The 26,746-nt window shown below is 47.0% G+C and overlaps 2 protein-coding genes across 3 annotated transcripts in view; one reads left to right on the forward strand and one right to left on the reverse strand.

The window, feature by feature from the left end:
• Positions 1-3,100: 3,100 nt before the first annotated feature.
• On the forward strand, positions 3,101-8,082 carry rtraf (RNA transcription, translation and transport factor). Its single transcript, XM_018727655.1, has 8 exons — positions 3,101-3,287; positions 3,805-3,929; positions 4,298-4,397; positions 5,327-5,407; positions 6,451-6,539; positions 6,715-6,783; positions 6,885-6,933; positions 7,314-8,082. The coding sequence occupies exons 1-8, from the start codon at positions 3,227-3,229 to the stop codon at positions 7,466-7,468; spliced, it is 729 nt and encodes a 242-aa protein (XP_018583171.1). The 5' UTR covers positions 3,101-3,226; the 3' UTR covers positions 7,469-8,082.
• A 70-nt stretch (positions 8,083-8,152) lies between these two features.
• Positions 8,153-26,746, reverse strand: part of nid2a (nidogen 2a (osteonidogen)) — a 29,484-nt gene continuing 10,890 nt past the window's right edge. The window contains exons 7-21 of one of the 2 annotated variants that reach the window (XM_018727653.2): positions 26,513-26,713; positions 25,955-26,182; positions 19,920-20,063; positions 18,874-18,996; positions 17,608-17,733; positions 16,872-17,117; positions 15,295-15,531; positions 13,681-13,911; positions 13,295-13,464; positions 12,963-13,092; positions 12,682-12,853; positions 10,097-10,254; positions 9,493-9,616; positions 9,057-9,169; positions 8,153-8,498 (exon numbers count right to left, since the gene is read on the reverse strand). In XM_018727653.2, coding sequence (XP_018583169.1) covers positions 9,058-9,169; positions 9,493-9,616; positions 10,097-10,254; positions 12,682-12,853; positions 12,963-13,092; positions 13,295-13,464; positions 13,681-13,911; positions 15,295-15,531; positions 16,872-17,117; positions 17,608-17,733; positions 18,874-18,996; positions 19,920-20,063; positions 25,955-26,182; positions 26,513-26,713 — 2,402 coding nt within the window. In that variant the 3' untranslated portion in view covers positions 8,153-8,498; position 9,057. The remainder of the gene's footprint in view (positions 8,499-9,056; positions 9,170-9,492; positions 9,617-10,096; positions 10,255-12,681; positions 12,854-12,962; positions 13,093-13,294; positions 13,465-13,680; positions 13,912-15,294; positions 15,532-16,871; positions 17,118-17,607; positions 17,734-18,873; positions 18,997-19,919; positions 20,064-25,954; positions 26,183-26,512; positions 26,714-26,746) is intronic. The other variant, XM_018727654.2, reaches the window with a different exon arrangement.

Consider the following 26,746-nt stretch of genomic DNA (forward strand, 5'->3'; position numbering starts at 1 on the left):
CCAGCAAGGTCTGCTTTTTCCCATCAAGATATTTGTTAAATGGTTTTTGTACTTCAGACTGTAAGTGTTACACATTCTACTGGCATTAACCCACTTCTCAGCAACTATATATAGGCCAAGCAAAGTGACGCACAGAAGCTAAAAATAAGACCAAAATATTGGCTTGCTCATCACAAATATGACCATTCCAGGAAGATAGGGCTTCCTCAATGAGACAAACTCACAGCCAAAATAAGTTAAAAATATTTGTTAAATTATTGAATTCATTAGCCGTGCTCAGCGTGATTTAAAGCCCTGTTTGAGACAGGTGTCCTTTCTGCACTCTGCGAGAGCTGCTCGCTTACCGATGGAGATCCGTGTCACCACGCAAATTGCAGAACGGCACCATAACACTCGCACGAATGAACGGTGCTTAATGTTCTTCAATGTCCACTTATTTGCCAATGTGCTTGTGTCGTAATAGCGCTGGGTGTCCTATTGTCCAGGTGTTCTGTGCCGTCACCGTGTCCTACAATAAAAGATTGTGGTTTTCCAGCATGTTCGGACCCTCTCTACGTTTTACTTGTAATGTGCTCACTAAACAGCCCCTTAAATCAAAACACGACGGAGGCTGAACGAAACTGAGCGTTGTGTGAATTAGATCAATCATTTCTGCTATTATTCTTTCTGAAAGGTGCAAACCGAGTATAAAAAAATGTACTCTTTAAATCATTTGTCCAAATGAATTACCAGTCCGCACGGTTCTTTAAATCATGCCGCGCACACTGGTAATGAAACGTGGTGGGTCACCCAGCACTGCCAGGACAATCAGAGTGAATTAATTACATCGGGGGTCCCCAGGAGCCCGACAGGGAGCCACTACACTGGATCACTGTCACCGTTAAAGACACCCTCGCTGCAGGGGAGAAAAGCAGAGGACTGGTATGCAGATGATCAGTCGGGTGGTAAAGGCATCACTCTTCCTTTTAACAATAAAAGTGGATGCAGGTTTTGATAAACCATAATGAAACCACCACGGTGTTTCATTTTTGTAACCCAGCGCTTGTGGATGCCGATTTGGAACCAGGACCGTTGTCACACAAGCTCTCAGCGATTCACAAGTGTCCTTCAAGCTCCTTCTGCATCCTGGCCGGTACGGCATTGAGCAGAAGGAGAGGTCTGCCGCGAAAAATCCGTAGGAACTGCACGCAAACCATGCCAGCATCTGACCATGATTAAACCATCTGAGTTATGATTACAGTTTGGTTTCGCTCACTATCTGCAGCTGACACCAATGAAACAGTGCTAATTTATGTGCACAAATATAGACACAATCGCAGAGACTCCAGAGTATTTTAAAAATTGCCTTTAATTTGCTGTGTGATAATAAACTTACGATGAACAAAGGCTGACAGAGATAAGGCTGGAAAAGGGCTAAATAATGAAAGAGAGAACTGAAGGTATAGATGTAAGTAAATCACTGCAGTAAGTACATCCTGAATTCCATTACATGTCATTTAGTCGGTATAGATGGCATAATGATGTCCAATAGCTCAGAAGAAAGAATACAAATAGTCAATGGCTATACTGTGAAAAGGCCATTGTCTGAAATGAAAGTATATCTACTTCTACATTATTTTTGGTGAATTAGCCCAAGAAGAGATGCACACTAATCAGGCTATGTGAGAGCAAATATACTGTAGCTGGCAGATGAATAAAACTATTAACTCCTTGGCCTACATGGAGCTGTAAATTGCAGCACTGTATAGGACAAATGTGTACAAAAAGGATTGAAAATGAATTAATGAAACTTTATTAATCCCAGAGGGAAATTCACTTCGGCTGCAGCCGCATACAACATACACCATACATACATACACATGTACAACATACATGTGCAAGCATACATATGTAAAGTAACCACACGTACAAATAAGTAGAAAACATTCAGGTATCGATGTTGGCAGTCCATGCAGCCAAGCTGCTGTGTTGGATTGCATTATTTACACTGGAGGCTGAGCATGGCCAGAATACAGTCTCTCCACATAGTCTTCTACTTCTACTATGCAGCAATAATTTGTAGATGGAGTACATGTGAAATTGAGGGGGGCGCAGTGGCGCAGTGGGTTGGACCGAGTCCTGCTCTCCGGTGGGTCTGGGGTTCGAGTCCTGCTTGGGGTGCCTTGAGACAGACTGGCGTCCCGCCCTGGGTGCGTCCCCTCCCCCTCCAGCCTTACGCCCTGTGTTGCCGGGTTAGGCTCTGGCTCCCCGCGACCCTGTAGGGGAGAAGCAATTCAGAAAATGTGTGTGTGTGTACATGTGAAATTGCAGCGCACTGAGAGCACCGTACACAAAATCCATAGAACGCTTCCTTCCGAAAGTGCTGCTTCCTATGAGACTACTTTTGGAAGAGGCCAGGAATCAATGATGATTAAAAGCCACTCTGCATAAAACTGGCGCCACAAATAAACCCAAGCCTAGTTCATTTGCCAGAGCTGATGCTCAACAAAGATGCATCTGGATGTACAAGAATAAACGGCAATCGCTTTACATAAAATACTCTTTTATGTTACTGGAAGTGGCACAGGCAGATCTGTGATGCTCCATACCACGTGAAGTAAAGATGTCTTAACCGAACAGTGGGCACCTCATTGCAGCGACCGCCCGCTGCAGGAAGGGCTCCTTAATAATAGGCCCAGTGCGACATTGCCTTCAGTCAGCCTGCCATCTGGCGGCTGCTCGTGGTACTGAACAGCCAAAGCGTAACTGACCGAACTTCAAGGTATTATTAATTACAAAATTCTTATTCATGGAAAAACACACTACTTTTATTTCAGACTCTTTAGGCGTACGTTTAAAAATCTTTTCAAAATGAAAAGAAAAAAGAATAATGCCAATGTTTGCCTAAAAACAATTAAACCTGGTGTAGCGTATGAACATGAAACCACGTTCTATCCAGCAACATTTCTGTTTTTTTTTTTTTTTTTTTTTTAACATTGCTGTATTTATTTGGACAAATATATTAAACACGAAGCTGTCACAAGTCCGCGCTGATTTGATGCGCTAGAGCGCATGCGCCATAGGTGCGCGACTGTTTATCGCAATCTTATTGGCTCACCAGAGTGTTACTCAGAGGCGGGCTGGAGGAGGGTGTACGTCTGCGGACTCTGGAGTGCGAATTTTGTTATACGTATTTTTATTTTTCTTGTTTAGAATCCAGCGGCTTTGACTTGTTTGGCTTCTGAAGATGTTTCGAAGGAAACTGGCCGCGTTGGATTACCACAACCCGTCCGGGTTTAACTGCAAAGGTGAGTGACGTGGTGTGTCTGTGGAGGCCGCCGCCGCCGGCGGCCGGGTCGGGTGGCAGCTCCGGCGCCGGGGAGGAGGCCGGGAGTGTTGTTCGCCTTTCACTACGTGTGTGCCGCGGCCAGACAGAGTGTGTTCTGAAATTGTCAGCTGCTCCTGGGTCTATATGTGCACCTATCGTAAGAGTTTAATGGGAACTGCTGACTAAGTAAGCTGTGTGTGTGTGCGCGCTCGAGCCGAATCGAATGGTTTTGCGTTACACAATGAGAATCCGTGCTCTGCCCGTTGTGTCGCTAATAGGTTTTCCCGGTCGGTGCCTCACCGCGAGCTCGTGCTCAGTGTCTCGCGAGGTCCTTCGGCCCTCCGCGCGCGCGCCCTGACTCTGCATGAGCACTGTGCTGCGCGTGACGTGAGAGCCGCGTGAAGCAAACCCGCCCCCGGGGCTCACCGCTCCTCTGCCACACACACACACGACATATGTGATATGTGCGCACGAATTATATTGCTTTTCTCCCGCAGATGACACGGAATTCAGGAATTTTGTAGTGTGGCTGGAGGACCAGAAAATAAGACATTATAAAATTGAAGACCGGGGCAACCTTAGGAACATACACAGCTCGGAATGGCCCAAGTTTTTTGAGAAGGTAAGTAGTGAAGTGTGGTTTAGTCAGTCTGTGTGTGTGTGTGTGTGTGTGTGTCTCTCATATAGCGTGGGGTCTGAGAACCAGGCTGGACGGGAGAGTCCAAGCAACAAGTGTTAATTAATAACAGGTTTCTCAGCTGACCTCCTGACCAAACTTATTAACATGCCAGGAACTAGTTTACTTGTGTGCCCAAACTTTTGACTGATACTGTACAGCTCTGGCTTCTGTTGACTCAAACACTGACTCAGTGAGCAGGGTCCCTGTGCTGTGGGCCTGTGTGCTTTGTTTGTTTCACTTGTCCAGTTACAGCAGTACATCTCAGTGGCCGTTGTTTGTTTTTGAGTGATGTTATTCTTGTTTCTCTTTAGTATTTGCAAGATGTTAAGTGTCCGTTTAAAGCCCAAGACAGACAGGAGACAGTGGACTGGCTGCTGGGCCTGGCGGTTCGCTTTGAGTACGGAGACAACGGTAAGAGTTTCGCTCTGCAGCGCTCCGTGATGTGACACGCGGTGTGACAGTGGTCCTCGTGGCCTTCACCAGCCGTCATTTTGCAGGAATTCCACCTTTAAAGTTAGAATACTACATTGTGTGCGCATGATATTTATGGTAAAATATAAATGGAAGGGAAAACCGGTACTATTAGCAACCAGATTGCAGTTGGCTTCCCATGCTCGGTTGCTGTGCGCACAGATTTTCAGCGCATTCTCTAGTACTGCAGTCAGTTCGTTGATCAGTTCTTTAACATAGTTATCTTTAAAGATTTGCATTTAACGTAAGTCTTATTTTAATGAGGAGTAGTAATTTTTCACTTGTAATGAATGCACTCTTTAAATGTCCCTGATTTGGTTTGTTGCTGCTTTACAGCGCAAGACCACTAGGTGGCAAACATGCTTCGCACTGCTTATTGCCACAATGTATATCGTTATCTTGCATAAGTAATAAAAAATATGCACCATATATGCTCTCAGTGAAAGTGGTTTACATTTTAGAGCAGTAAAAGCTAATGACATAGAAAAGATGTAAGAAAACCTTGGTACTTCTGAAGTATGGACCTTGGCCAAGGGTACTGTATTCATCTCCTCACATGTTCAGTTACAAATTTGATTCTGCTTTTTAACTGCTGGGCCATAAATAAAGAGTTCCTCTTTGAGGTTTGTGAATACAGAATGTTAGTCTTCTGGTATTTGTACCCCGAGTTATTTGTTCTTTTGTCAAAAGTGTGTGTTTAATAAATATATCTGTAACATCTATGAAACATACCTAGATCTTGTTTGGATGGTATGTCAGTTTATAAGGTCATGCAAGCTTTTCAGGTATATTGACCCCAAATGACTTGAATGTAATTGTTCAATCAAAGGTAAAGAGCTTTTGTCTATGACTTTTTCTTTTCTTTATAGTTGAAAAATACAGGAATTGCAAACCCGACACAGACGTGTCAAATCAGGGCAAGCCGAGTGATCCACTCATAAACCTAGACTGTGAGTTTCTTTTTTGTCCCTCTAGTAATTTTGTCAGTTTGTTTATTCCACCATGGTCGTGATGATCGAAAGTTGTACCTTGCAGATATTCATTCATTCATTCATTCATATTCTTCCACTGATTCACTCTAAATCACATAGACAAAAATTTATGTACATACCACTTTTGGGACTTTATTGGCTAACTTAGAACTGCTGAATCCCTGTCAACATTCAAAAATTCTCAAAGCACAAGTCTTTTTTAGACCCACTTCTATCCTGGTTTCTCATGTGCCCCATACACATTCACTTCAATATCTGTTACAATAAAAACAAAAAAAATTATCAGTTCAGCAGCTACCTATGTAATATATGCTGGCAAAAATGGTGGTTTTGGACTAATTGACTATGAATTGTGTGTCAGCATCTCTTTGTCTATTGGTGAAATATACTTTTTTAAATTGAATTGTTCATGGCTTTGGAGAAAAGTCTGCTAAATGAGTAAATCTAAAGTGTTAAAAACAAAAGTAAAACAGTTGAAGCTTTTTTTTTTTATGTTGACATATTTCAGAAATTACATTTAAACTCAATGTCTCCACAAGGTCCAGCTTTCCTCAGGATTCACAAAACACACACAAACATGTCATTTAGCTGTCTTTGGGCTGTGGGCAGAAATCTGAATATTTGGTTGAAACCTACACAAACACAGATGGAGATGGGACTGGACTGGACCACACAGCTGAAGAGCAGTTTTAAAATACTTCTTTTCTGTGACACCGCCCTAATCAAAGAAGTCCATTGAAGTGGTCAGCTAATCACATTTCTTGTGACTGTGAGACTGATTATCCACCCTCTTTGCTGCACTTTTACAGAGGTTCAAATGAATGGACTTCTTGAAGACAACCTGTCAGAGATCTATCATTTTACCAGCTGTTATATTTGTCTTTCCGCAAAAAGATGGAAAAATGTGAAACTTTTGATGCTGTTTGTGTATATTGTTTTCCATTTTTTGTATTTTTAAATATTGTAAATGGCTGTATTGAGAGTGGTGTGTCTCTGTGCAGGTAATTCTCCCGATTTCAAGGCTGGTGTGTTGGCCCTGGCCAACCTGTTACAAATTCAGCGCCATGATGACTACCTAGTGATGCTTAAGGTGCTTCTTGTTTTTATAGAATAATTATTTTTCCACTGCTATAAACTTCATGACTGTAATTCTGGTACACATCAATCTATTTCTATAACGTGGGAATCAGACTTTAAAATTGTGTTGATGTGCCATGTTACATTTTTTTGTGAAATAACTCATAAGTGTTCATGTAATCTTTTAGGCTATTCGGATTCTGATTCAAGAAAGGTTAACACCTGATGCCATAGCCAAAGCCAGTCAGAAAAAAGAGGTAAAAACGCTGGAGTTATATGGGAACAGCTTTCTGGAACTACATTTTGCCTGATCCCCCCTGTATGTGCTAATTGTGCATTATTAAATATTTCTTTGAAGGGTTTACCGGTCTCTTTGGATAAACACATCCTTGGTTTTGATACTGGAGGTAAGTGACACATTTTTCTGCCTTTTTGGCAGTGTTATCTATTTTTGCCACTTGATGTACAGAAATGTACTATCGTCTCATGTTGAAAAGCAGCAAATGTTTCTGCACAACTGTGGAAACTACATTATCCACAATCTGAACTAAAATTATAATGTATGTTTGAGTGATTAGAAGACAATGCACTTTATTTTCAATATCTTTTCCTACAGTAAAAGATTAAAACTAGGTGATATAAATTGCTTTACATACACTATCTGGTAAGCAGTAATCCATCTATGAGCTTCACTTTGAAAATCCAGCTTTCAGATAGGCTGTAGGCAGTGAAAGGACCAGGTCCCATCACTCAGCTCATTTTCTTGCTTCCTTTTTTCTGAATTAAGATGCAACTCTGAACGAAGCTGCAAAGATTCTCCGGTTGTTGCACATTGAGGAGCTTCGCGACCTGCAGACACGGATCAACGAAGCCATCGTAGCCGTGCAGGCTATCATCGCAGACCCCAAGACGGACTACCGTCTCGGGAAGGTTGGCAGATGATCTGCTTACCTGCCCACTCTCCTCCAAACATCTTTATTTGCTCTTACGATGCTGAGAAGAGGAAATTATACGAACAAATGTACTGTGCCCCTGGCTCAGCCCTCCCACCATGGCTTATCGGTGGCTGTAGCCTTTTTCTTTTGGGTAGTTATTTTCTGAGTTGCCAAGAGAAGTCAACATATTTTGGTCCATCAATTATGTTTCTGTTAAATATATTGAATGTTGCTACTAATTAAACATCCATTCAAAGAATCAGTTTTTTTGTGTGGGGCAGAAAATATTGATACACCAAAGCCATGTGCAGGAGAAAGTGCACCCCACGGTTCATTTTGTTGATATAGATTCCCCTTTAGCAGTAATACCTAAAAATAATAATTTTCAATAGGAGTTCATTGATCTCCCATTGGAAGAATTCTGGCCTGGTCCTCAGTACAGGAGAGTTCCCACCCCCCCCCACTACAGTATGTCTTAAACACCACAGTAAATTTTTCATTCATGAGGAACACACTATGTACAAGTGTGTAATGCTAAAATCAAGAGTTTAGGCACCCTTAATGTGTTCTTTTTCTGTCATCCTTAGATGCAATAAACCAGTCTCTTTGTTTTGAATCACATTTATTGTTATAAATATTACATCTTACAAAAGCAAATGATTAAAAAAAACTGGCAACAAGATTTGGACAAACCAATGCAAATCTGATGTGTGAAATACAAACTTCGATTAGTGCACAGGTAAATACTGCATCGCTGTGTGGTCAAAACTGGACTTTTTTTCCCCCCCCCCCCACTCTATAACAAACACATGAAAATACAGTAGAAAAATGAGGTATAAAAAGTTTATAAAACTATTAAAATACTTGAGCTGTCAAGTTTGCCTTTGAAGTCTCAGGTGTGGTATTCTGAGGGGGCTCTTGAGTGCCTCCTCTTTGCTCCCTGGTAAAGGTCTCCACCTGGTGGCCCACTTCTTCACAGGCTTTGCAGACTTGACAAAATAGCACCATATGGTGTAGGGTCCGTCATTACGGGTGCTCTGAAATAGATAATGGCCACGTTACGTCCCAAAACGTTTCTGAAATCCCTCAGAGATGAGAACGCTCTTGACGTGTTTGATCTTTCTTGGCCTGTTACATGTCAACTGCTCTCCTCCAGCCTAATTGTATCTTTTAAATTTGGGAGACTGTACACATGCACACAGACAACTTACTAGACACTTCCCCTGTCTTTGAAGTGCTTTTAAGTCTGCATGGAGCAGTTGCATTTCATCAGGCAAGTCTGAAGGACTGTGATTTGGCAGCACATTTTCCTCTGACACACATTTCAGACCATTAGACATTATGAGAGGCCTGGACTGACTGGTACCATTTGCTCTGCAGCTGTTCCAACTGTGCTAGGTTTCCGTGTATGGGACAGATGTGTTCATATTGCGTTACTCTTGACTGTTCATAGTGGAGCTAACTCTTTCGAAATCCCTTAAAAAACAATACACTGTTTTATTTGACAGTTCTCTTCCTGTAAGAGCAGTGTGTTAGAAAGCAGGTGACAGGTGTCTTCTGTCCGTTGACCTCTGTGAACGTGCACTTTAAATTACCTCATAGGCAGCTGGGAGAGGCAACAGTGATCCCATACAGGTGGGACCTCTGGTCTGGCAGATACTCGTCCGTAAACTGGCCGGAGTCTCGGTTCAAGGCTATAACTCCATCTCTATTATAAACAGAGGCAGGGAAAATGCTCAGCACAGATGGATGCCACTGAAAGGAAATGTCATCGACAGAGCTCCTCACACATCATTTACAGCAGAGGACTCTGTGTGCACAGCCCTGGAGTCTTGAGTCTGCAGTGGGCAAATAACTTGTGATTCATCTGAGCAACTTTACCGTAGACAAATAGAGACATGAAAATGAGCATAAGCACATCCAGCTGGTTGATGACTCCTCGCAAGGAGATGTGCTCCAGGACTGTTCAGTGCCACATGGAAAGTTCCAGAAAGGAGAGGAAACCGCGATCGCCCAGCGGTGTTCACTGACCTCCTCCAGTCTGTGTAGTAGAAGTGGTTGGCGTAGGACACTAAGCTGAACGGGTAGTTCAGGTTGCTGTTTATCACTCGTCTTCCGGTGCCATCTGGCGCAATGCACTCCAACCGTTTGGTTCCTGTCAAAGACGGGTGAGCGATCAGTCTTTGTGGACTTCGGCAACTCTAACCTGAGTCATAGGACCCATCAGGGAGGGAAGAGAGAGTAAATATAACACGTTTGTTGCTCATAAATTTGGATTCGGTCTGTGCGTTTGTGTTGAACAAGTACCGTACACTCATAAAGCACAAAGAGCTCCATCCGGCTTCGGCGATCAGCGATCACTTCTCGGCGTGGGGACACAGTGACAAAGTTCGAATTATGGCCATATGGCGAGATGTGTGCTGGATGAAAGGTCAGCAAAGTGACTCATTGTGTCATTTACAGATCACTGCTGCTGTTTTATCTCACCGCAATTCACTCGAAGTGCAAGGAACGCGGAGGAAAAAACGGACACAGATGTAGGGAAAATGTGAAACCTCCAAATAAAGAGCGCCGTCCATTCAAAGCGGCAACCATAAGAGGCAAACACAAATCAGCGGTACAAGATACATCATACCTGCATCTGCCCAACAAATCTGTCTGGCGGAAGGGTCGAAGGTCAAGGCGTTGGGCAGCCCAATGCCATCGCGCACCACCACCCTCCTGCCGTGACCTTCCACGGTGGAGCTCTCAATTTTTGGAGCGTCCCTGTTCCAGTCAGTCCAGTACAGGGTTCTGTGGAACAGCACACAAGTGGTGGAGCATATGGAGCGTATGAAGGTACGCTTACATAGTTAGCCTTTGTAAGCTTGTTCTGGAAGTCATTAAACACCATCGCAAGCCTTTGTGGGTAATTTTGCTTTTCCGTACTCGAGTCGGCACCGACCGCTCTCTGCATAACCGTGTGATTCCTCATCGACCGTGAGCCTAACCCCGACATCAAACAAAATCTGACTGAAAATCCGGAACGCGCAAAACGGCGACCGTTGCCGCACCCGTGATTTCCCACGGGATCTGGACATCCCCTCTCTTCTGCGCCGCGGATCCCTCGTCCAGATGTGTGACCTCCCCTGTACGTGTGGCTCCAGGCCCACGTGTTGCCTGAATCTCCCTGGTGATGAACGAGTGAGGTCAGCCAGTTGTCCCATTACGGCACGGCACACGGAACACGGGCGTGGGCTCTTCCCTCCGGAGCAGATGTGTCCCTCCCGGTCGGAAAGCGCCGCGGCGAACTCCGCTGTCCTGCCTCTCGACATTCATCCAGCAGTCCTGCTCCTGAGAGTGGCGTCATCTTCTTCACTCGGGACCTTTGCTCTTGACTCCTACACCTTCATATCGGTCCAGTTCACTTGACGGCGCAGCGCAGCTCTCCGCCCCCCCCTCTGCATCGCCCTCTTGCCTTCCCGGCGTCCAAGGCTACGGCTCGCGCCGAAGCTCTGGGATTAACCCGTCTGCGCCATTTCTCCTCTTGGCGGAAATTGACAGGATGAACAACCACTTTGTAGAGGGTTGCTGGCTTTGCGATAAGATTTAATCCCACGTAACCCCGGACGCCGGCTGCCTGGGATGGCAGGAAGTCTAAACCAATTTGGCAGGAGCTCAAACCACAAGCCGCAAGAGGCGGAAACGTATAATGACGAGTAGTACGTGAGTGTGATGAATTATAATAGCCGTTACTAGTGACAGAGTTCCTTATTTAATTTGTGAACAAGGTCCGCTTCCAGAGTTGCCGCTACGGTGCACTTTGGTAGAAACCACACACACACACACACACACACATTTCCAGAACCGCTTGTCCCATACGGGGTCACGGGGAACCGGAGCCTACCCAGCAACACAGGGCGTAAGGCCGGAGGGGGAGAGGACACACCCAGGACAGGACGCCAGTCCGTCGCAAGGCACCCCAAGCGGGACTCGAACCCCAGACCCACCGAAGAGCAGGACCTGGTCCAACCCACTGCGCCACCGCACCCCCTTGGTAGAAACCAGAAGCGGAATTATTTTTTTCAGTTGCTCCTGGTTCGTTTCGTCATTGACGTGATGTATTATTTAAGGGATATGTGTCTTTTTGATTTTCCTTCTTTCAGATACTGCTTTTAGCTTTTTCTATATGCATAACAACGGGAACGCCACGGCCTCTTAGCCCGCTGTCCGACATACGGATCATTTTAAAGTCTTCGCCAGCTCACGTTCTCAGAGTCCCCCTCCGTGCCTTATTACGGAAAAGCGTCAGTTGTCCACGCCTGAAGCCATGTAGCAATTAGTATGTCCCGGCTAACGAAGTTCTATCTACAAAGAGCACCGGGAGAGTGGAAACTGAAAGGGCAGTTCATTTAAATGGATATTAATAATGGTATGGGTGACATAGCAGTCTCAGACCATGGCAAACCAAAGAGAGACCAGCACCTTCTGCCTAGCACCGTAGTAGGGTGCGAAATAAAGGCAGGTGCCTCCAGCCCATCAAATCCAACAGCTCAAGGATTTGGAATCGTTGCCCTACATTTCTTTGACCAAAGGGATTTTAATGATTCCTGCAATTCCATGGTGGGGGGCACGGTGACGCAACGGGTTTGGCCTTTGCCTGCTCTCTGGTGGGTCTGGGGTTCGAGTCCCGCTTGGGGTGCCTTGCGACGGACTGGTGTCTCCTCCTGGGTGTGTCCCCTCCCCCTCCAGCCCTGAGCCCTGTGTTGCCGGGTTAGGCTCCGCCTCGCCGCGACCCCGCTTGGGACAAGCGGCTTCAGACAGTGTGTGTGTGTGTGTGTGCGCAATTCCATGCGAGTTCCATGAGGCCTGGAGGAGGATGTGCAAGGACCTAGTCACAATATCCTCAGTGAGCAGTCGCTCTGCTGGCTGTCTCATCCTGGCCTTTCCAAAGAAGATTTAAATTTTAAATCTTGGAAGAAAATTCGGAAATCTGAATGCAAAGCATAAAGATGGTGGAAAACAGAGTATCGTAAGGTACAGTAAAGTGACAGTATGGTGGCTGAGGACAATGGGCAACGAGCAAGTCCCAGTATTGGCTCTGCAGTGGAACAACCACCTGAAGGAAGATCCTTAACCTGAACCGCTTCAATAAAATATCATAAACAATACAAACTTATACATTGTTTTTGATTAAGTCATCAGGTAAGCAAAGAGATAATGATAATAAAAATGTTATACCCGCTGGCAGAATCGACAATGATGGCTCGTGGGTTCACCAGATCTGTGTCAAAAAGGACCTTTCTGTCTCTGCCATCAAGTCTGCAAGATTCAATCTTGTCTGGTCCACTGTCCACCCAGAACATCATACTCCTCCGCGCATCCACGGCCAGGCCTTCTGGACTGGTCAGCCCTGCAGCCATGGAGCGATATAACGTTTCATTAACACCGTGTTGTTATTCTAGGGCTTGTCTATTGGGAATAACGCTGCTCTACTGGCTAGGTTGTTCAGTGTGTCCCACCTGTGCTAATGATGGTTTCTGGCTCTGCGCCAGACTCCAGGCTGGCTCTATTGATGGTCCGCCCAGAAAGATCAGTCCAGTAGACCTTCCGGTCTTGACAGTTGTAGTCAATCCCAACCACAATGGAGCCCTGCACGATCACGACAGCCGCAGCATTTTTGTGAGATATCTACATCTGCCTGCACGCGCACCCAGATGGAAGTGAAGAAATTCTTAGGATGAATCTGAGCCTAATTTAGAGCAAGCGCTGTGTTGACGGCGCAACAGCAAATGGATCAAACGTGGAGTGTCATCTAGGTACAGAGCATTAAGAAATGGTGAAAAGTAATTACGTGAAGCGCCAGCAGTACAGAGGCCTTTGCTTTCTCCATGCGGGTTCCATTAAGGGGCAACGCCCCGATCTGTTGGCCTTGGGCATAAAGGAGGCTGGTGCCAGACGGAGGCGGGGTCACGTCAGGACGGGGAAGCGGTCTCACGGTGGGTGGCGGCACGGTTGGAACGCCTGCAAATCAGCAGGCAGGACACCTGAGTCGCTGACATAGTTAGAAGTATGCTCCCTACTAGTGATGTCTGTGGTTTATTGCTTAACTGACACTTTTGTCAAAGGCGGCTTTATCCATTTATACAGCTTGATAGTTCAAGAGCGGTAACTTAGTCAAAGATACTACAGCCATCACCTGAGTCATAACTGTAATGGAAAAGGGTCTCATTTACTCACAAGGTGGCTTGACCGCATCGTGCGAGCGTGTCCCGGGCACCTCTGTCCCGTCCTTGTCCACACACCAGCAGTAGGTGGTGTCGCTGTAACACTGCAGAGGGACGAACTGGCCGGCGGAGTCGCACTGGGGCAGGTAATGGCGGGAGGTCGGTTGGCCCCTGTAGTACTCCACCAAGCTGGCGCGCCAGCGTTCGCACACGGTCTCCGGGCGTGGGGTGAGTGGTGGAGGTTCTGGGGAGGGGGGCAGTACCCATGCCATCACATCATCATCATCATCATCATCACGGTCGTCTGAATCAGACATCAACCTGGTTTCCAGGCACCATTTGTCGAAGGAGCGACTGCTTCAACGATAAACACCGCTTGGCTCCACAGCAACAGAAAATAGAAGAGGATGAGAATGGCTGTTAGATCGGACCCTGTTTTATCAGGTTCCGACACAAAACAGGCCAAAAACACACAAGTCAGTTTTGGCATGAACTTATTTAGAGAACATTCAGAATTTTTTATATCCGGTTCCTTTTTTCCCCTATTAGAACTCTACGGTAAATATGCTCCTCACGTCTTCACTGCCTTCATAGGGCCACGAGGGTCTTTTCCGGAGAACCTTCCAGCACCATGTGGATTATGGGTACGCCAGCATCTCGGCTGCTACAAGTCGCTCCCGTCAGCTTTACAAGCCTGTGTCATTCGTGGTAAATACGGGGTAAAGCAGGGCCTTGTGGGAGCTTCACATCAGCACACACTAACCCTCTGTCTCCACGGTGTGTTCTCCTCTCCGAGACACACAGCTCCGCGTACGAGTGTAGGCCACTGCCTTCCTCCCTCTTCCTCCCCTGCTCCTGTCACACACACACCGAAACCAGCTTCACGGAACCACTTTATGAGACTTAGCAGATTCCACTCTGGGATTTGTCACAGATTGCTGTGTGTGTGTTTATAAACACACACACACACACACACAGCAATATATACACAGTATATGTTACGGTTCTGTGCAGCAGAGGGGCAGTAAGGGCCAGTAAGGGCCACTGCGGTATTTCTGACACCAGTGAGAAGAGTACACATTCCTGGTGTGCTGGCACACAGCGACTCGGAGGGAAAACACAGGGTCGGATCAGAGACGCGCTTCCTTCTGCTGTGTGATTATCCCCAAAGGAAGGCCGTGTTGTGCAAATTGGGACACGCGGCTCGGTCGGAAGAAAACGCTGCAGGCGAATGTCAGCTGTGCCGCGTTTCAGGGCCTCGCGCTTTGAAAACTGCTTAAAATAGCATCATTTTCGGATGTCGCTTGAGAGGAATGCGGTGGGCGAATTTTACCACGTCGAATCAAGTCAGACCAATCAAACGTCCAATCCCGTGTGTCCAAAAGTCCCCCGGTCTTTACGAGCGTGTTTAGTGTAGTACTTTTGGTTCTTGATTTCATAACTCTACATCAATGACCTGTCTGCAGCTTCCATCCCGAGTGCTCAGCTTTACAGTCAGTCAACCATCTGAGATGATCTTCTGTTGACTCATGGTTCTCTATATAGTAGCAAAGCTCCCAAAACACTTCTTCGCATTTGCAAAACACAAGAGGAACTGATTTCTGGTTACTGGCCCTGGTCGTCTCACCTGGCTTGTCGCAGTCAGTTGGCGGTGCTCCGGGCGGAGTCCTGGTACCCTCTCGCTCCTGTCCCCCGCTGTCCACGCACCAGCAGTAACCCGTGGAGCCGTGGCACTGCAGGGGCCTGTACTGGCCCTCCTCATCACACTGGGGCACAAAGGCCCCAACAAGAGGGCGACCCCCGTAGCCTGCCTGGAGGCTGTCTCTGTGCTGCTCGCACCGAGTCTTCGGGCGCTCAGGCTGCACTGTTAACACACAGCGAGGTTGAGAATGTGAACCGCTGAAGAGAGCTGAGCTTCCATGTTTCTGCGGGTTTGCACCGGCAGCTCATCTCGGACGAAGGCGGAGAGGTGGTCAGCAAAGCTGTCGGCACCAGTTCTCCGCCTGTTTTGGCATTTGTCATGTGCCACATCAGAAGTATCCCAGGATTTTCGTACGTGAGTCACAATCTTGACGAAATCTTAGATTCCCAAATAAACAGAAATAACATAAAAAGCAAAGCACAAAAACAAAACCAAGCTGTAAACACAGAACTGATACTTATGTTACTGTAACAGCTTGAAAAGCACAGTGGTTTTGGAAGTTCAGGAATTCTCATATTCTCACTCTGCTCCCGTGTGTTGTAGTCTTCTCTGCATTTTATGACCTTGATGCATGGAGTTGTACAGGGTAAGTCCAATATAATTCCAAAGGTATGTGGAACTTGCACAATTTGAATATTCAGTTTAATGTAGATATTACCGGTTTCATTGGAAACCATTACCTGAAATCCAGGGAATAAGTTAACTGCTTCCATTAAGAAAAGGAAGGTTAGGTTGCATTTATAAAATTATGAAGTTAAAGTGCTAAAAAGGGTAACACTGGATTTTGTCAAGGACAAAGATATTGGTCACAGAGTTCATTTGGGGGGGATCATGTCATAGCTTGTAATAACAGATAATCTGCCTTGTATTTGCATCATATAACCTCATATTGCAACAACCTGCGTTACTCTGGAGAGTGTTATGTTTGAGCGGGAAAAGGGGTTTATTGTAAATAGTTGAATTGTGGGTAAAATGGAATTGTGTTCAACCGCTGTGGGAACTCACAGGGACTATGAGGGGGTGAGTGTGTTGCCCAGTGAAGGGGGTGGAGGGTGTAAACTCAGAGGAGTGCTAAGTAGAGTGGTGCAGGTCCTTAAAGAAAAGGGGTCCTTAGACCAAGAGAAATGTCTCTTTCTGTTTTTTTTTTTCTTCTATGCCTCTAGCTGTGTGTTGGTGTTCCAATAAATGCTCATAATATAAGATGTCCATGCATCCTTCTTTACCCCATCTGATTCCAGTATGCTGCAATATGTTATTCTACTTGCATCGATACAATAGCTGCTTCATAGGCTATTCTTAATAGGTTCTTCACTACATCTGTGTGTCAGCAGAATGAGTACTGCAGGTCCTGGTGATCTTACCTGGCTAGTTGATCATCTTGAAAAAATCCCAGCTATAAAATTATTTCTCCACAGCTGTTGTTGAGGAAAATGCCCCAAAATGCTGCTTCAGATTTCATACAAGAGGAACTGATTTCTGGTCATTATCCCTGGTCGTCTCACCTGGCTTGTCGCAGTCAGTTGGCGGTGCTCCGGGCGGAGTCCTGGTACCCTCTCGCTCCTGTCCCCCGCTGTCCACGCACCAGCAGTAACCCGTGGAGCCGTGGCACTGCAGGGGCCTGTACTGGCCCTCCTCATCACACTGGGGCACAAAGGCCCCTATGGCAGGACGAGGTCCCCGGGGCCCCAGACCCCCCTGGAGGCTGTCTCTGTGCTGCTCACACCGAGTCTTCGGTCGCTCTGGTCGCACTGAGGAACGGGGGAAATGAGACCATCTCACGCCCATTTATTTCTTAAGTTGTTCTTGAATCCCTTTTCCAGCTATTCCAACCTGACAAATCTATTACTTTGTTCAGTTGCCGAATAATACGGTGCAGATAGCGTTATGTGGTAGAAAGAATGGCCTGACGAGCATCATATCTCAGTCTGCACTGGGGAAGAGTCTTTAGAGGTCATTCTTTCTCTTAAAGCTCAGACCTGCCCACCCTTTAGTGGTTAAATCAATACTGCCTTTCTTAACCATTTTTTGTCAGACAATAACTACCATCTGACACACAAGTAGAGGTGGAGAGCCATGACCAAACAGGGTTTATTTGTGTAAGCATCCACTGGAATGATAGACAGGCAGAAACCACAGTATTCGAACTTTGTTTCCGAATCTTGATTACGAAAGCGAGTCCTCCGAGTCGAGCTGATTCCAAAACCACAGCATCACACACACCGCTCGACGGAGACTCACAGCTTTGCGGAAGGCAGTTGAACCCATCTCCCCGGAATCCGGACCTGCAGCGGCACTCGAAGGAGCCCAGCGAGTTTAAGCAGAAGGCCTGGGCGTGACACGGCTTGGACGTACACTCATCTATGTCTGAGTTCACAAGGAGAACAGACAACGTCTTTATTCTCAAAATCATTTACCATAAACCGGACAAGAGCTGCAGATAGCAGAGCAAAACGTGAGGCTTATAACTTAAAGACTGATGGTTTGCCTCCTGGAGGAGACCTTTCAAAGAACTTTGTGCACAGCAACTATGTACAGGACAAAGAATGAAATAACAGCAACGCTCTACTACGATTTAAGTGGAATGCGTTAAGTTTATATTTGCAGACGGCTCCCACAGAAAACAGCCTGAACATCCAGGGATGGTGCTCCAGTAATGAGTCTCTGTGAGGGAGAGCAAACGGGGTTAAGCAGGCAGAATATTTTCATGCCCTTTGGAATGGAAAAAGAACCTGGGAAGAGTTAACCATCCCTGACCTCCCTGCTTCTCAGCTGTGTGTCTCCCACGCACATTCTCTTGGTGGATACATTGGGCCATTGTTTCATCGGCTAACACTCTTTGGGACACGTCCCTCCCCCCACCATCGGGGCCTCTTTCCTGCCCCTTACATTAGCCCACTCTCGCCAGCGGTGTGCGGGGACAGCCTTCTGTTCGGCTTTGAACCGGCCGAACGAGCTGGGCTTAGACTGGGGACGACAAACACGAAACACGGAGTCCCGTTACTCTTTCTTCGCTTCCTCTACTATGCTCCCATGTGCCACGTGCTTCTCCCATGTTCTCACACCGCTTTACTAACTTCACAGGCGGCTGACGTTTTGGGACGAGAGATGGACCCTTTGGGTGTTTAGAACTTCAACATATCACTTGCATTTCGCCAGCATCTCCAAAGCAGGCCAGCTGAACACAAACCAGGCAGGCAAGAATCTTGCCCACAGTTGTTTTTATTGTTTTATTTATCAAACACTTTTCTCCAAAGCAACTTAGAATGTTAACTTACTAATTATTCTTTGCCCATCTATACAGCTGGGTTATGGGTATTTTTTGTTTTTGGTGGAGTAAAGGTAGTGCAGCGGGAGTAGGGATTTGAACCTAGGTCCTTTCAGCGCAAGGAGGCTCGAACCACTGCGCTACGTGCTGCCCTGCTAGATATTTCTCAACATTACCGAAGCACCTGTGCAAAATCCAGCAGATCTACCAAATCTACCAGAGACGGAGGCGGGGCTCACCTACACACGTGCCGTGGCTGAGCCCAAAGCCACTTTGACACTGACAGCGGTGGCTCCCTGGCAGGTTCACGCAGCTCGAGTGGGAGCCGCAAGAAGCGAGACCCTCGGCACACTCATCCACATCTGGGTGACGGACAGAAACAGAGAGAAGCGGAGCGGCGGGGGGTTCATTAGACACTTCCCAGACGGCGCTCACGAGAGAACAGATGTCTTCAGTTAATCTGAACGGTAGATGAGTTTGGAACAAATGGCAGCACCGTGAACACCATATCTGGCAGCTGGACGTGGAAGTTGTAGCGTGTGGTCATTGGATCTTTGACGAGAGAGGCGGCAGCAGTTTAGGACAGGTGTAACCCACCATAGCGGGGAGTCCCAGGGCTCTGAGCGTGCCAGCGTTGCCCAGGGTTTGTCGGGGGAGCACCAAGGATCAAGATTCCCCCCGACATGCCCCCGGGCTTCAGCAAGCGACGAAAATACACACAGACGGAGAGCCATTCGCAGGGGCCGGATTCCTGCTGTCATCTCGAAAAGGAACGATCAAATGGGTTAAGGTGTGACCACAAAGGGTGAGGAAGAGGAAAGGGTGCGTTGGGATGGGGCTACGGAACTGCAGCACCGTAGCGTGACTTGCATGAACTTTATGAGCAAACCGCTCCCGACTCTGGTGGGATACTTAAAGCCAGCACGCTCCAGCACGTAAACCCTTAAAGAGTCTGGGAGCCGAGCAACAAGCTGCCCCTCTTTCCCACAATCCTGAGGTCCAGCGCAGCAGCTGGTGGATTCAGAAGAGGTTCAGTGAAGGTGGAAGCGACACCAGAGCTTTGCATCACTTACTGAATGTTGATGCAGTAGAGACGAGGCAAGCTTGAGCGGCCAACGTTGACGCAGCCTCGCGAAGAGGTTGCACCCGACACCGCTCCAGAGTTTAAACGGCGTGTCCGGGCTCTGGCGTGCCTCAGCTGGCCTGGATTAACGAAGCAGGGGCAGCCAAGCCAGGATTGCAGGGCAAAGACCCCGCAAAGACCGTAACGAGACCTGCGACTCACCGTGGCAGCTGCGTCCGTCGCCCCTGTACCCTGTGGCACATTGGCAACGAAACTGTTCCCCTTCTCCAGGCAGACACTGTGCTGTGGTGTCACAGTCGTGGGTTCCAGCATAGCATGGGTTCACGACCTCAGGATGGGGGTCCTCTGCAGACAGGAAAAACCACAAATGTTACCACAGATTTGTTCGTCTTGCTGCTAAGTAAAGAATGCCTTTGATGAAGAGTGGTAAAAAAAATGTAACTTCATTAACATTATACGAGGAGAGATAATGCCGTGGAACAATTAGTTGCCTCTTCTAGTATTCCCATAAATAAATTCTCAGACACGGCACCACAGCTTTAATTCATTGTCTTGACTGGCATGACTTTACAGAGATATGTGTTAATATACAACAGATCTAGTCCCTCAAGCAACATCCCCCCCCCGCCATCCATGCACACACACACTGCTCAAAGCCCATCATGACATGACCACGAAAACCAGCCCTGTGGGGGAACAGGATGAGAAACAGACGGATACAGGAGATGGAACGGGGGAGTCAAGCCACTCGAGTGTTAACACTCCCCCTCTTACAAACCTATCTGCTTTAAAGCATTTTTTATTGCTTAGACAACATTGAAGCACTTCCGGGTTAATGATCACCCTCACAGACACGGGCACCGTTGAGGGACATTAACCGAACTGCTGGTTAGCGAGTGCCAGTCACAAAGACAGACAATAGCAATTTTCAAATGACAGACTGCACTCTGAAAATGCAAGAATGTTTTTTACAGTTCTAAAACAAACAGTACAGTTCATTGAAGGGTTAAGATTAAGGACATGGACTCACATTCTGAAGAACAGTGCCATTATCTGCTCATGGTGGACTAAAGCAACAGCTGAGCAACATATTATTATTATTATTACTATTATTATTATTATTATTATTATTATTATTATTATATAATGGGGGTGTGGTGGCACAGCGGGTTTGGCTGGGTCCTGCTCTCCGGTGGGTCTGGGGTTCAAGTCCTGCTTGGGGTGCCTTGTGATGGACTGGTGTCCCGTCCTGTGTGTTCCCTCCCTCTCCAGCCTCGGGCCCTGTGTTGCCAGGTTACGTTCCAGTTTGCCGCGACCCCACTTGGGACAAGTGGTATCAGTCAGTGTGTGTTTGTGATAATAATAATGCACTTATTTGTTTAGCAGACACTTTCCTGCAAAGCAACATGCAGGTATTATTATCAAAGCCGAAACCTTTATTCACCCTGCTAAAGCATCTTCAATAATGCACCTCCCTATAGAGTAGAGCAATGTAACACACACATTGTGTGCAATTTGGAGCCACCAGTTCACCTGAAACACTCATCACTTGACCGTGGGATGAAATGAGAGCATTCCATCCTACGCACAAATGCGTCAGACTTTGCAGAAGAATCTATGGTCTCGAGAAGTTCTTGGTTCTCGTCTACACTACGTGGTTTGCCAACAGCCGTCCAAGGGGTCGAAGAGCTTGACCTCAGAGCATAAAGCTTCTAGAACAGCTTTAAAACAGCAGTGCTTGACAAAGTTCGTACCTGTAGAGCCACTAGTATGGCTGGGGGGTGGGGAGGAGACATCTTAATGAAAAGAGGGCCGTGTCGTCCTTCTCCGAAAATCCCCCGAGGCTCCTGTTGTCCATAAGCAAACGAAGCCTCGTGAAGACCCCCTAAGAAGCCCCGCACCACCCCAGGCCACAAACCCATTTTCCCAATTATGAAAATCAGGAGGAGTTCTGTTTGAAGTGAGAAGCACGCCCCCTTCAAGTCCCTTTAAAGCGAGTCTGCAGAGGAGGGGGACGTGAGAGAAAAATAAAGAAGGCTGCGGGGCGGAGACGAGACCACTTGCTCCTTTCAACTTGATGATGATTACAGAGACGTGGAGGGGGCAGAGCAGCAGGGCGGAGCGGCGGTTAGTCTCTGGTGAGCCCCTAAATGCCCAGATGGGACAATCCTACGTCGCCACGAGAGGTACCATCGCTTGCAAACAGTTGCGGCTGGTTATATGTAACGGGAGACTTTCGAACAGATGGGCCGGAGGAGCGCACCTGTCCGGGAATGGCTTAGGAGGAAGCAGAAGGCTCCCTTTGCCTGGCATTCCTTCCCTCCTCGGACCTCTGGCGCCAGTTCACACGCAGCGCATGTGCACATCGCCACAAGCCACTTTCCCAGCTGAGACCCGATCCCGTTTCACAGAAACAAACACCGATTTTCCATCTCAGCTTAGGCCTTTCCAATCCAATCCAGGCAACTCCAGGAGTTATTATATTTAACTGTATTTAATTTAGCTCGTTTAATTTTACACCATATTCCAGCAACTGACAGGAGCATCAGCGTGACAGACGCACACCTTCCTCCGTTTCAGGCCGGTTACAACTTACCTTTCACGGGTACAATGAACTGTGCATTTCCTCTTAAGGTACTTTATATAAAGTTGTGCACTTAATAACCATAAGGGAAACAACAGAGCGGCATGTTGGCCCAGTGGGTAGTGCAGGTGCCCCCTGATGCCTGGGCTCTGAGACCGGACCCAGGTTCGATCCCCCTCTGGTCCTTTTTGCATACTCTCCGCGTGTTCATACGGTTTTCCTCCAGGTGCTCTTCTTCTCTAGCCCCGCGCCCCAGTCCCGCCTGCGTCTGTCCTCCGTGACCTTGTCCCGGTCCCGTGTCTCTGCCCGGTCTAAGTCACGTTTCTGTGCGCGATTTCCCTTACGAGACACAGCGCATCTCGTCTCACTTTGGCACTTCCTTTCTTTCTTTGCACGGTGCACGTAGATATATTCGCTCTGCTTTTGGGAACGACACCCTTTCCGTCCGCATTTGGACGTACAGCAACGCGCCTCCGTGTCCTTTTTACCTTCGTATGTGACAGCAACACTACACACCTCCCTAAGATGTTTTATTTTTTTTTCCAGATCAGAAACTTAGTATAACTAAGTAATAAAAACGATTAAATACCCCTGCATTCAAGCCACTTTCTACCAGAAATGCATGACGGATTCCGGTACCGTAGGATGCGAGTGACGGTGCCACAGCAGAAGCTGGCATCTCCTACAAAGGGATGTATTCCCAAAGTGCGACGGACTACCTGTAGAATGGCGCTTAAAAGAACGACGCAAACGGGAGCTCGGTACCCTTCCGGCGGCGAGCAAGAAGCTCTACAACACGAGTCCTAAGCGCTCAAAGCGTGCCGCAATTTGCCTTACCTTTATCTGTTACAATAACTGATCTTGTAAACGGGCAGCTTCTGGCTAACACTCTGTTCCCATAACCTCACTAAACAAGTATGTCTCCGAGGGCTCAGTAAATCTGTCCTTGGGCTGTTATTGTTTCAGAGAAATCAGAACAATAACCCTGTTCCTAGGCCCTGTGCTAAAGCATACAGGCCTCGGGCTCAAACCAGCAGTCTGCTTCCAGCTTGAAGGAGACTCCCACGTTAAACATATCCCTCCCTCCCAGACACACACACACACACAAAGAAACCAGTCGTCCCAAGTGGGGTCACGGCAAACCGGAGCCTAACCTAGCAACACAGGGCATCGGGGGGACACACCCCGGACGGGATAGCAGTCCATCGCAAGGCACTTGAAGCGGGACTCGAACCCCAGACCCCCCAGAGAGCAGGACCTGGCCAAATCCACCGCACCATCGCACTCCCTCTTTAAGCAAAACCTTCCTGTGAAACACCGTTACATTTATTCATTCACACACCCTCACTCTTCTGTGACCAACACTACACCGGACTCCTAATGTACATGAAATATTACAATATCATCGCTTTGCATAGCTCCACAGCCTTTAAAGAACAGTCAGTTTCTACAAAGTAACACATTTTCAAAAGGGACAAACAACACGTTTCCCAGTTTATATTTTAAATGCATTTTCTTCCCCGTTCTTTTTTTTGCAAAATTCTGCTGATATAGTTTTCACCCTCAGTATTTTTAAAAGCAGACTTCAATGTTAACAAAAGGTGATGAAATAAGTTGGTATCCTGTCCATTGTTCCCTGTCTCACACTCAGTGTTTTCAGTACAGAGAAGAACAGAGACCTGCATTGTACGAGTTTTTAAGGAAACAGAGCAGAATAGAATAGAATAGAATAGAATAGAAATGTCATGACTTTTTAATTCATTATAGTTTTATATGATTTTTTTTGCAGATAAATCAAGGGAAGCACATAGCGAAAGCGAATGCGTGTATTTCCTGCTAGTATTATTAAACTTTTATAGATTGTAACATAGTGGGTGGAATTTCAAAGAATTCGAGTTACGAACAGACTTCCAGTCTCAGTTGTCTTGTGAGATGAGGTGTAAGCGTATTCCCGTACCGCCCCTGGACGTAGAAGAAGGTCGGTCACCTCTGACTGTGAGACCGAATTTCACAAGGCGGATCTGAGGAAACACGACTTGGGTCCAGCTTACGCATGTTGTAAGAATGCTGAATGTAAGAAATACCTTATTACAGTATATTGTAACATCTTCAGTTTTTTTTATAGTGTGTTTATTGTTTTGTTAGTTAGGGTACTGCCTTGAGGAAGTGCGGTGGCACAGTGGGTTTAACTGGGTCTGCTCTCCGGTGGGTCTAGGGTTCGAGTCCCGCTTGGGGTGCCTTGCGATGGAGTGGCGTCCCGTCCTGGGTGTGTCCCCTCCTGTGTTGCTGGGTTAGGCTCTGGGTCCCCGTGACCCTGCACGGGACAAGTGGTTTCTGATGATGCGTGTGTGCACTTTATGTGGGTAACTGTGCTGTTTTATGTAGCGCCACGGTCCTGGAGGAACGTTGTTTCGTTCCCATTGTGTCCCGTACCAGCTGTACATGGTTGAAACGACAATAAAGCCACTTTGACTCAACTTTGTTGTTTTTGCAAACAGGGCACAGATATAGGTTTAAGATCCCTGAATTCCCACCAGTATCTTCGACATGTTTAATCGTTTAGAGCTGTGTTTATCCATGCTCAGTATTTTAATGCACCATTTCTACATTCCAGAGTGGAGACCCGAGGGACTGCGCATTTTTGATGTATCACAGCGTTTCAACTCTCAGTTCAGCTAGCTAAGTAAGGGCTTTTTTTACCCACACAACGAGTTAAATCAGCTCCATTAGGACTGGAACATAAAAAAACAGCTTCAGATGCATCGGGCCAGCTTATTAACCTTTTGCGCGACAGGTCACGCAACGAGCGCTGCAGTACTGCTAGCTGGTGAACTGACATCTAGCATCCGAATCAGTGCCGATGCAGTCTGGGTGGATGGGGTGCAGAATTATCTAACAGGGGAAATAAGCATTTGTTTATCTGTTACGTAACCGGGGACTGGGTTTTAGCCGTTAGCCTGCATGAGATCAAGTCCCATCTCGGTTTGCGCCGAACCTTAGTTCCCGCCGCATTAGCGAGCGACTGCGAAGCAGACAGGCTGAAAGAGGACCGGACATAAGTCTCTCTCTTGTTAATACGAGACCACGCCGACCCTGCGCCAGCTCTTGTCTCGCATAAGTGAGACAAAACTGCTAAGCGTTCTGCCTTTCAGCACGTTAATAAAGAAAGTATCCAAAAAATGAAGGGCTGGCTGAGGGGGAGACAGAGGCCCGGCCCTCCAACCGAAGCGCTGGGGCTCAGCAACCTTGGCATAGTTTTTCAGTGACTAATATACTACGGTTGCACAATTATTCTCGACAGCAGTACGGCAATAAACAAATTTTGACGATAATAGCACTTAAACGGTAACAGATTACTTCGGGAGAGATTATGAGGATCATCTGTAAACTTGCAACCTGCACGTGCGAGTCTTACGAGATGCTGAAAATGGCATTACGTTTTTGGACTAGATAGTCTGAGCCATTATCGATCGGGAAAGACACCGTGGCGGATTTGTCTCACCGATACGAGCGCGCAAGGCCTTGGTGCTTCGCGGCAGGCAGACACACGCAGCCTTCCTTGAACGTGGACACGCTAGGGGCACAGGAGACGGTTTCCGCACGCCGTTTTCCCGCCCCTACAAGCGCTAGCCGTGCTGGAGAGACTGCTCACCTCTGAGTGGTCCGATCTTGTTGGTGATGGCATATCTTAGGATTCGTTCCTCTTTGTCGTACATGATGAAGATGCGTTCCATGCTCAGCTGCTGGCTCTCGGGGCTGGTCCGAGGCCCGTGCCGGCAGTCCCGGTACGTTATGTTCTGACGCAGTTGGTAGGAATAGGTCTCTGAGCCTTTCTCCAGTGACACCACTGTATAATCACGCACTGACGAGGATGTTATCACTGGGTGGTAGAAACAAGGCATGCAACATCGCAAGTAAATTTATGTAGAGCACATAACTATAATGAACCTGGCAGTCATGTAAACTGTAAATTTGTATATTTTATAGTGAACTCACGTAAAACTGTCCTTCAGTTTATCATGGTCTTGTTGTAGGCCAGCGCATTTGTCCAAAATGACTTACAATGTTTAAACGTTTGACAGCTAAGACTTACGGGAGCAATTACTTCAGAGACATGGTGATCTTAGACTGCTAGTCTGCAGGCAACGCCTCTAAAGACGTTTCCTTATCAAAAGTTCTTGCTCGCTGTGGGTACAGCAATGGGTTGTACCTGAAGGGTAATACTGATAAATCTCCTTGTATGGCTCCATCTGGACTGTGGCTCCAGGGACTACGAAAGGGACACTGCCACGGATGTGAATATTCATGCTGAGGTAGTTCTCTGGGCTCAGACTCTGAGCCGTTTGGACAATGGTGAGTCGCTGATTCCCAGGGTAAAAAATGGCTTCCGTATAATGTGTGAATTCAGCACCTAAGAGATCAGATGAGGTTAGAATCCTTAACT

Source organism: Scleropages formosus, chromosome 15 (genome assembly GCF_900964775.1).
Source record: "Scleropages formosus chromosome 15, fSclFor1.1, whole genome shotgun sequence".
NCBI classification, from domain to species: Eukaryota; Metazoa; Chordata; class Actinopteri; order Osteoglossiformes; family Osteoglossidae; genus Scleropages; species Scleropages formosus.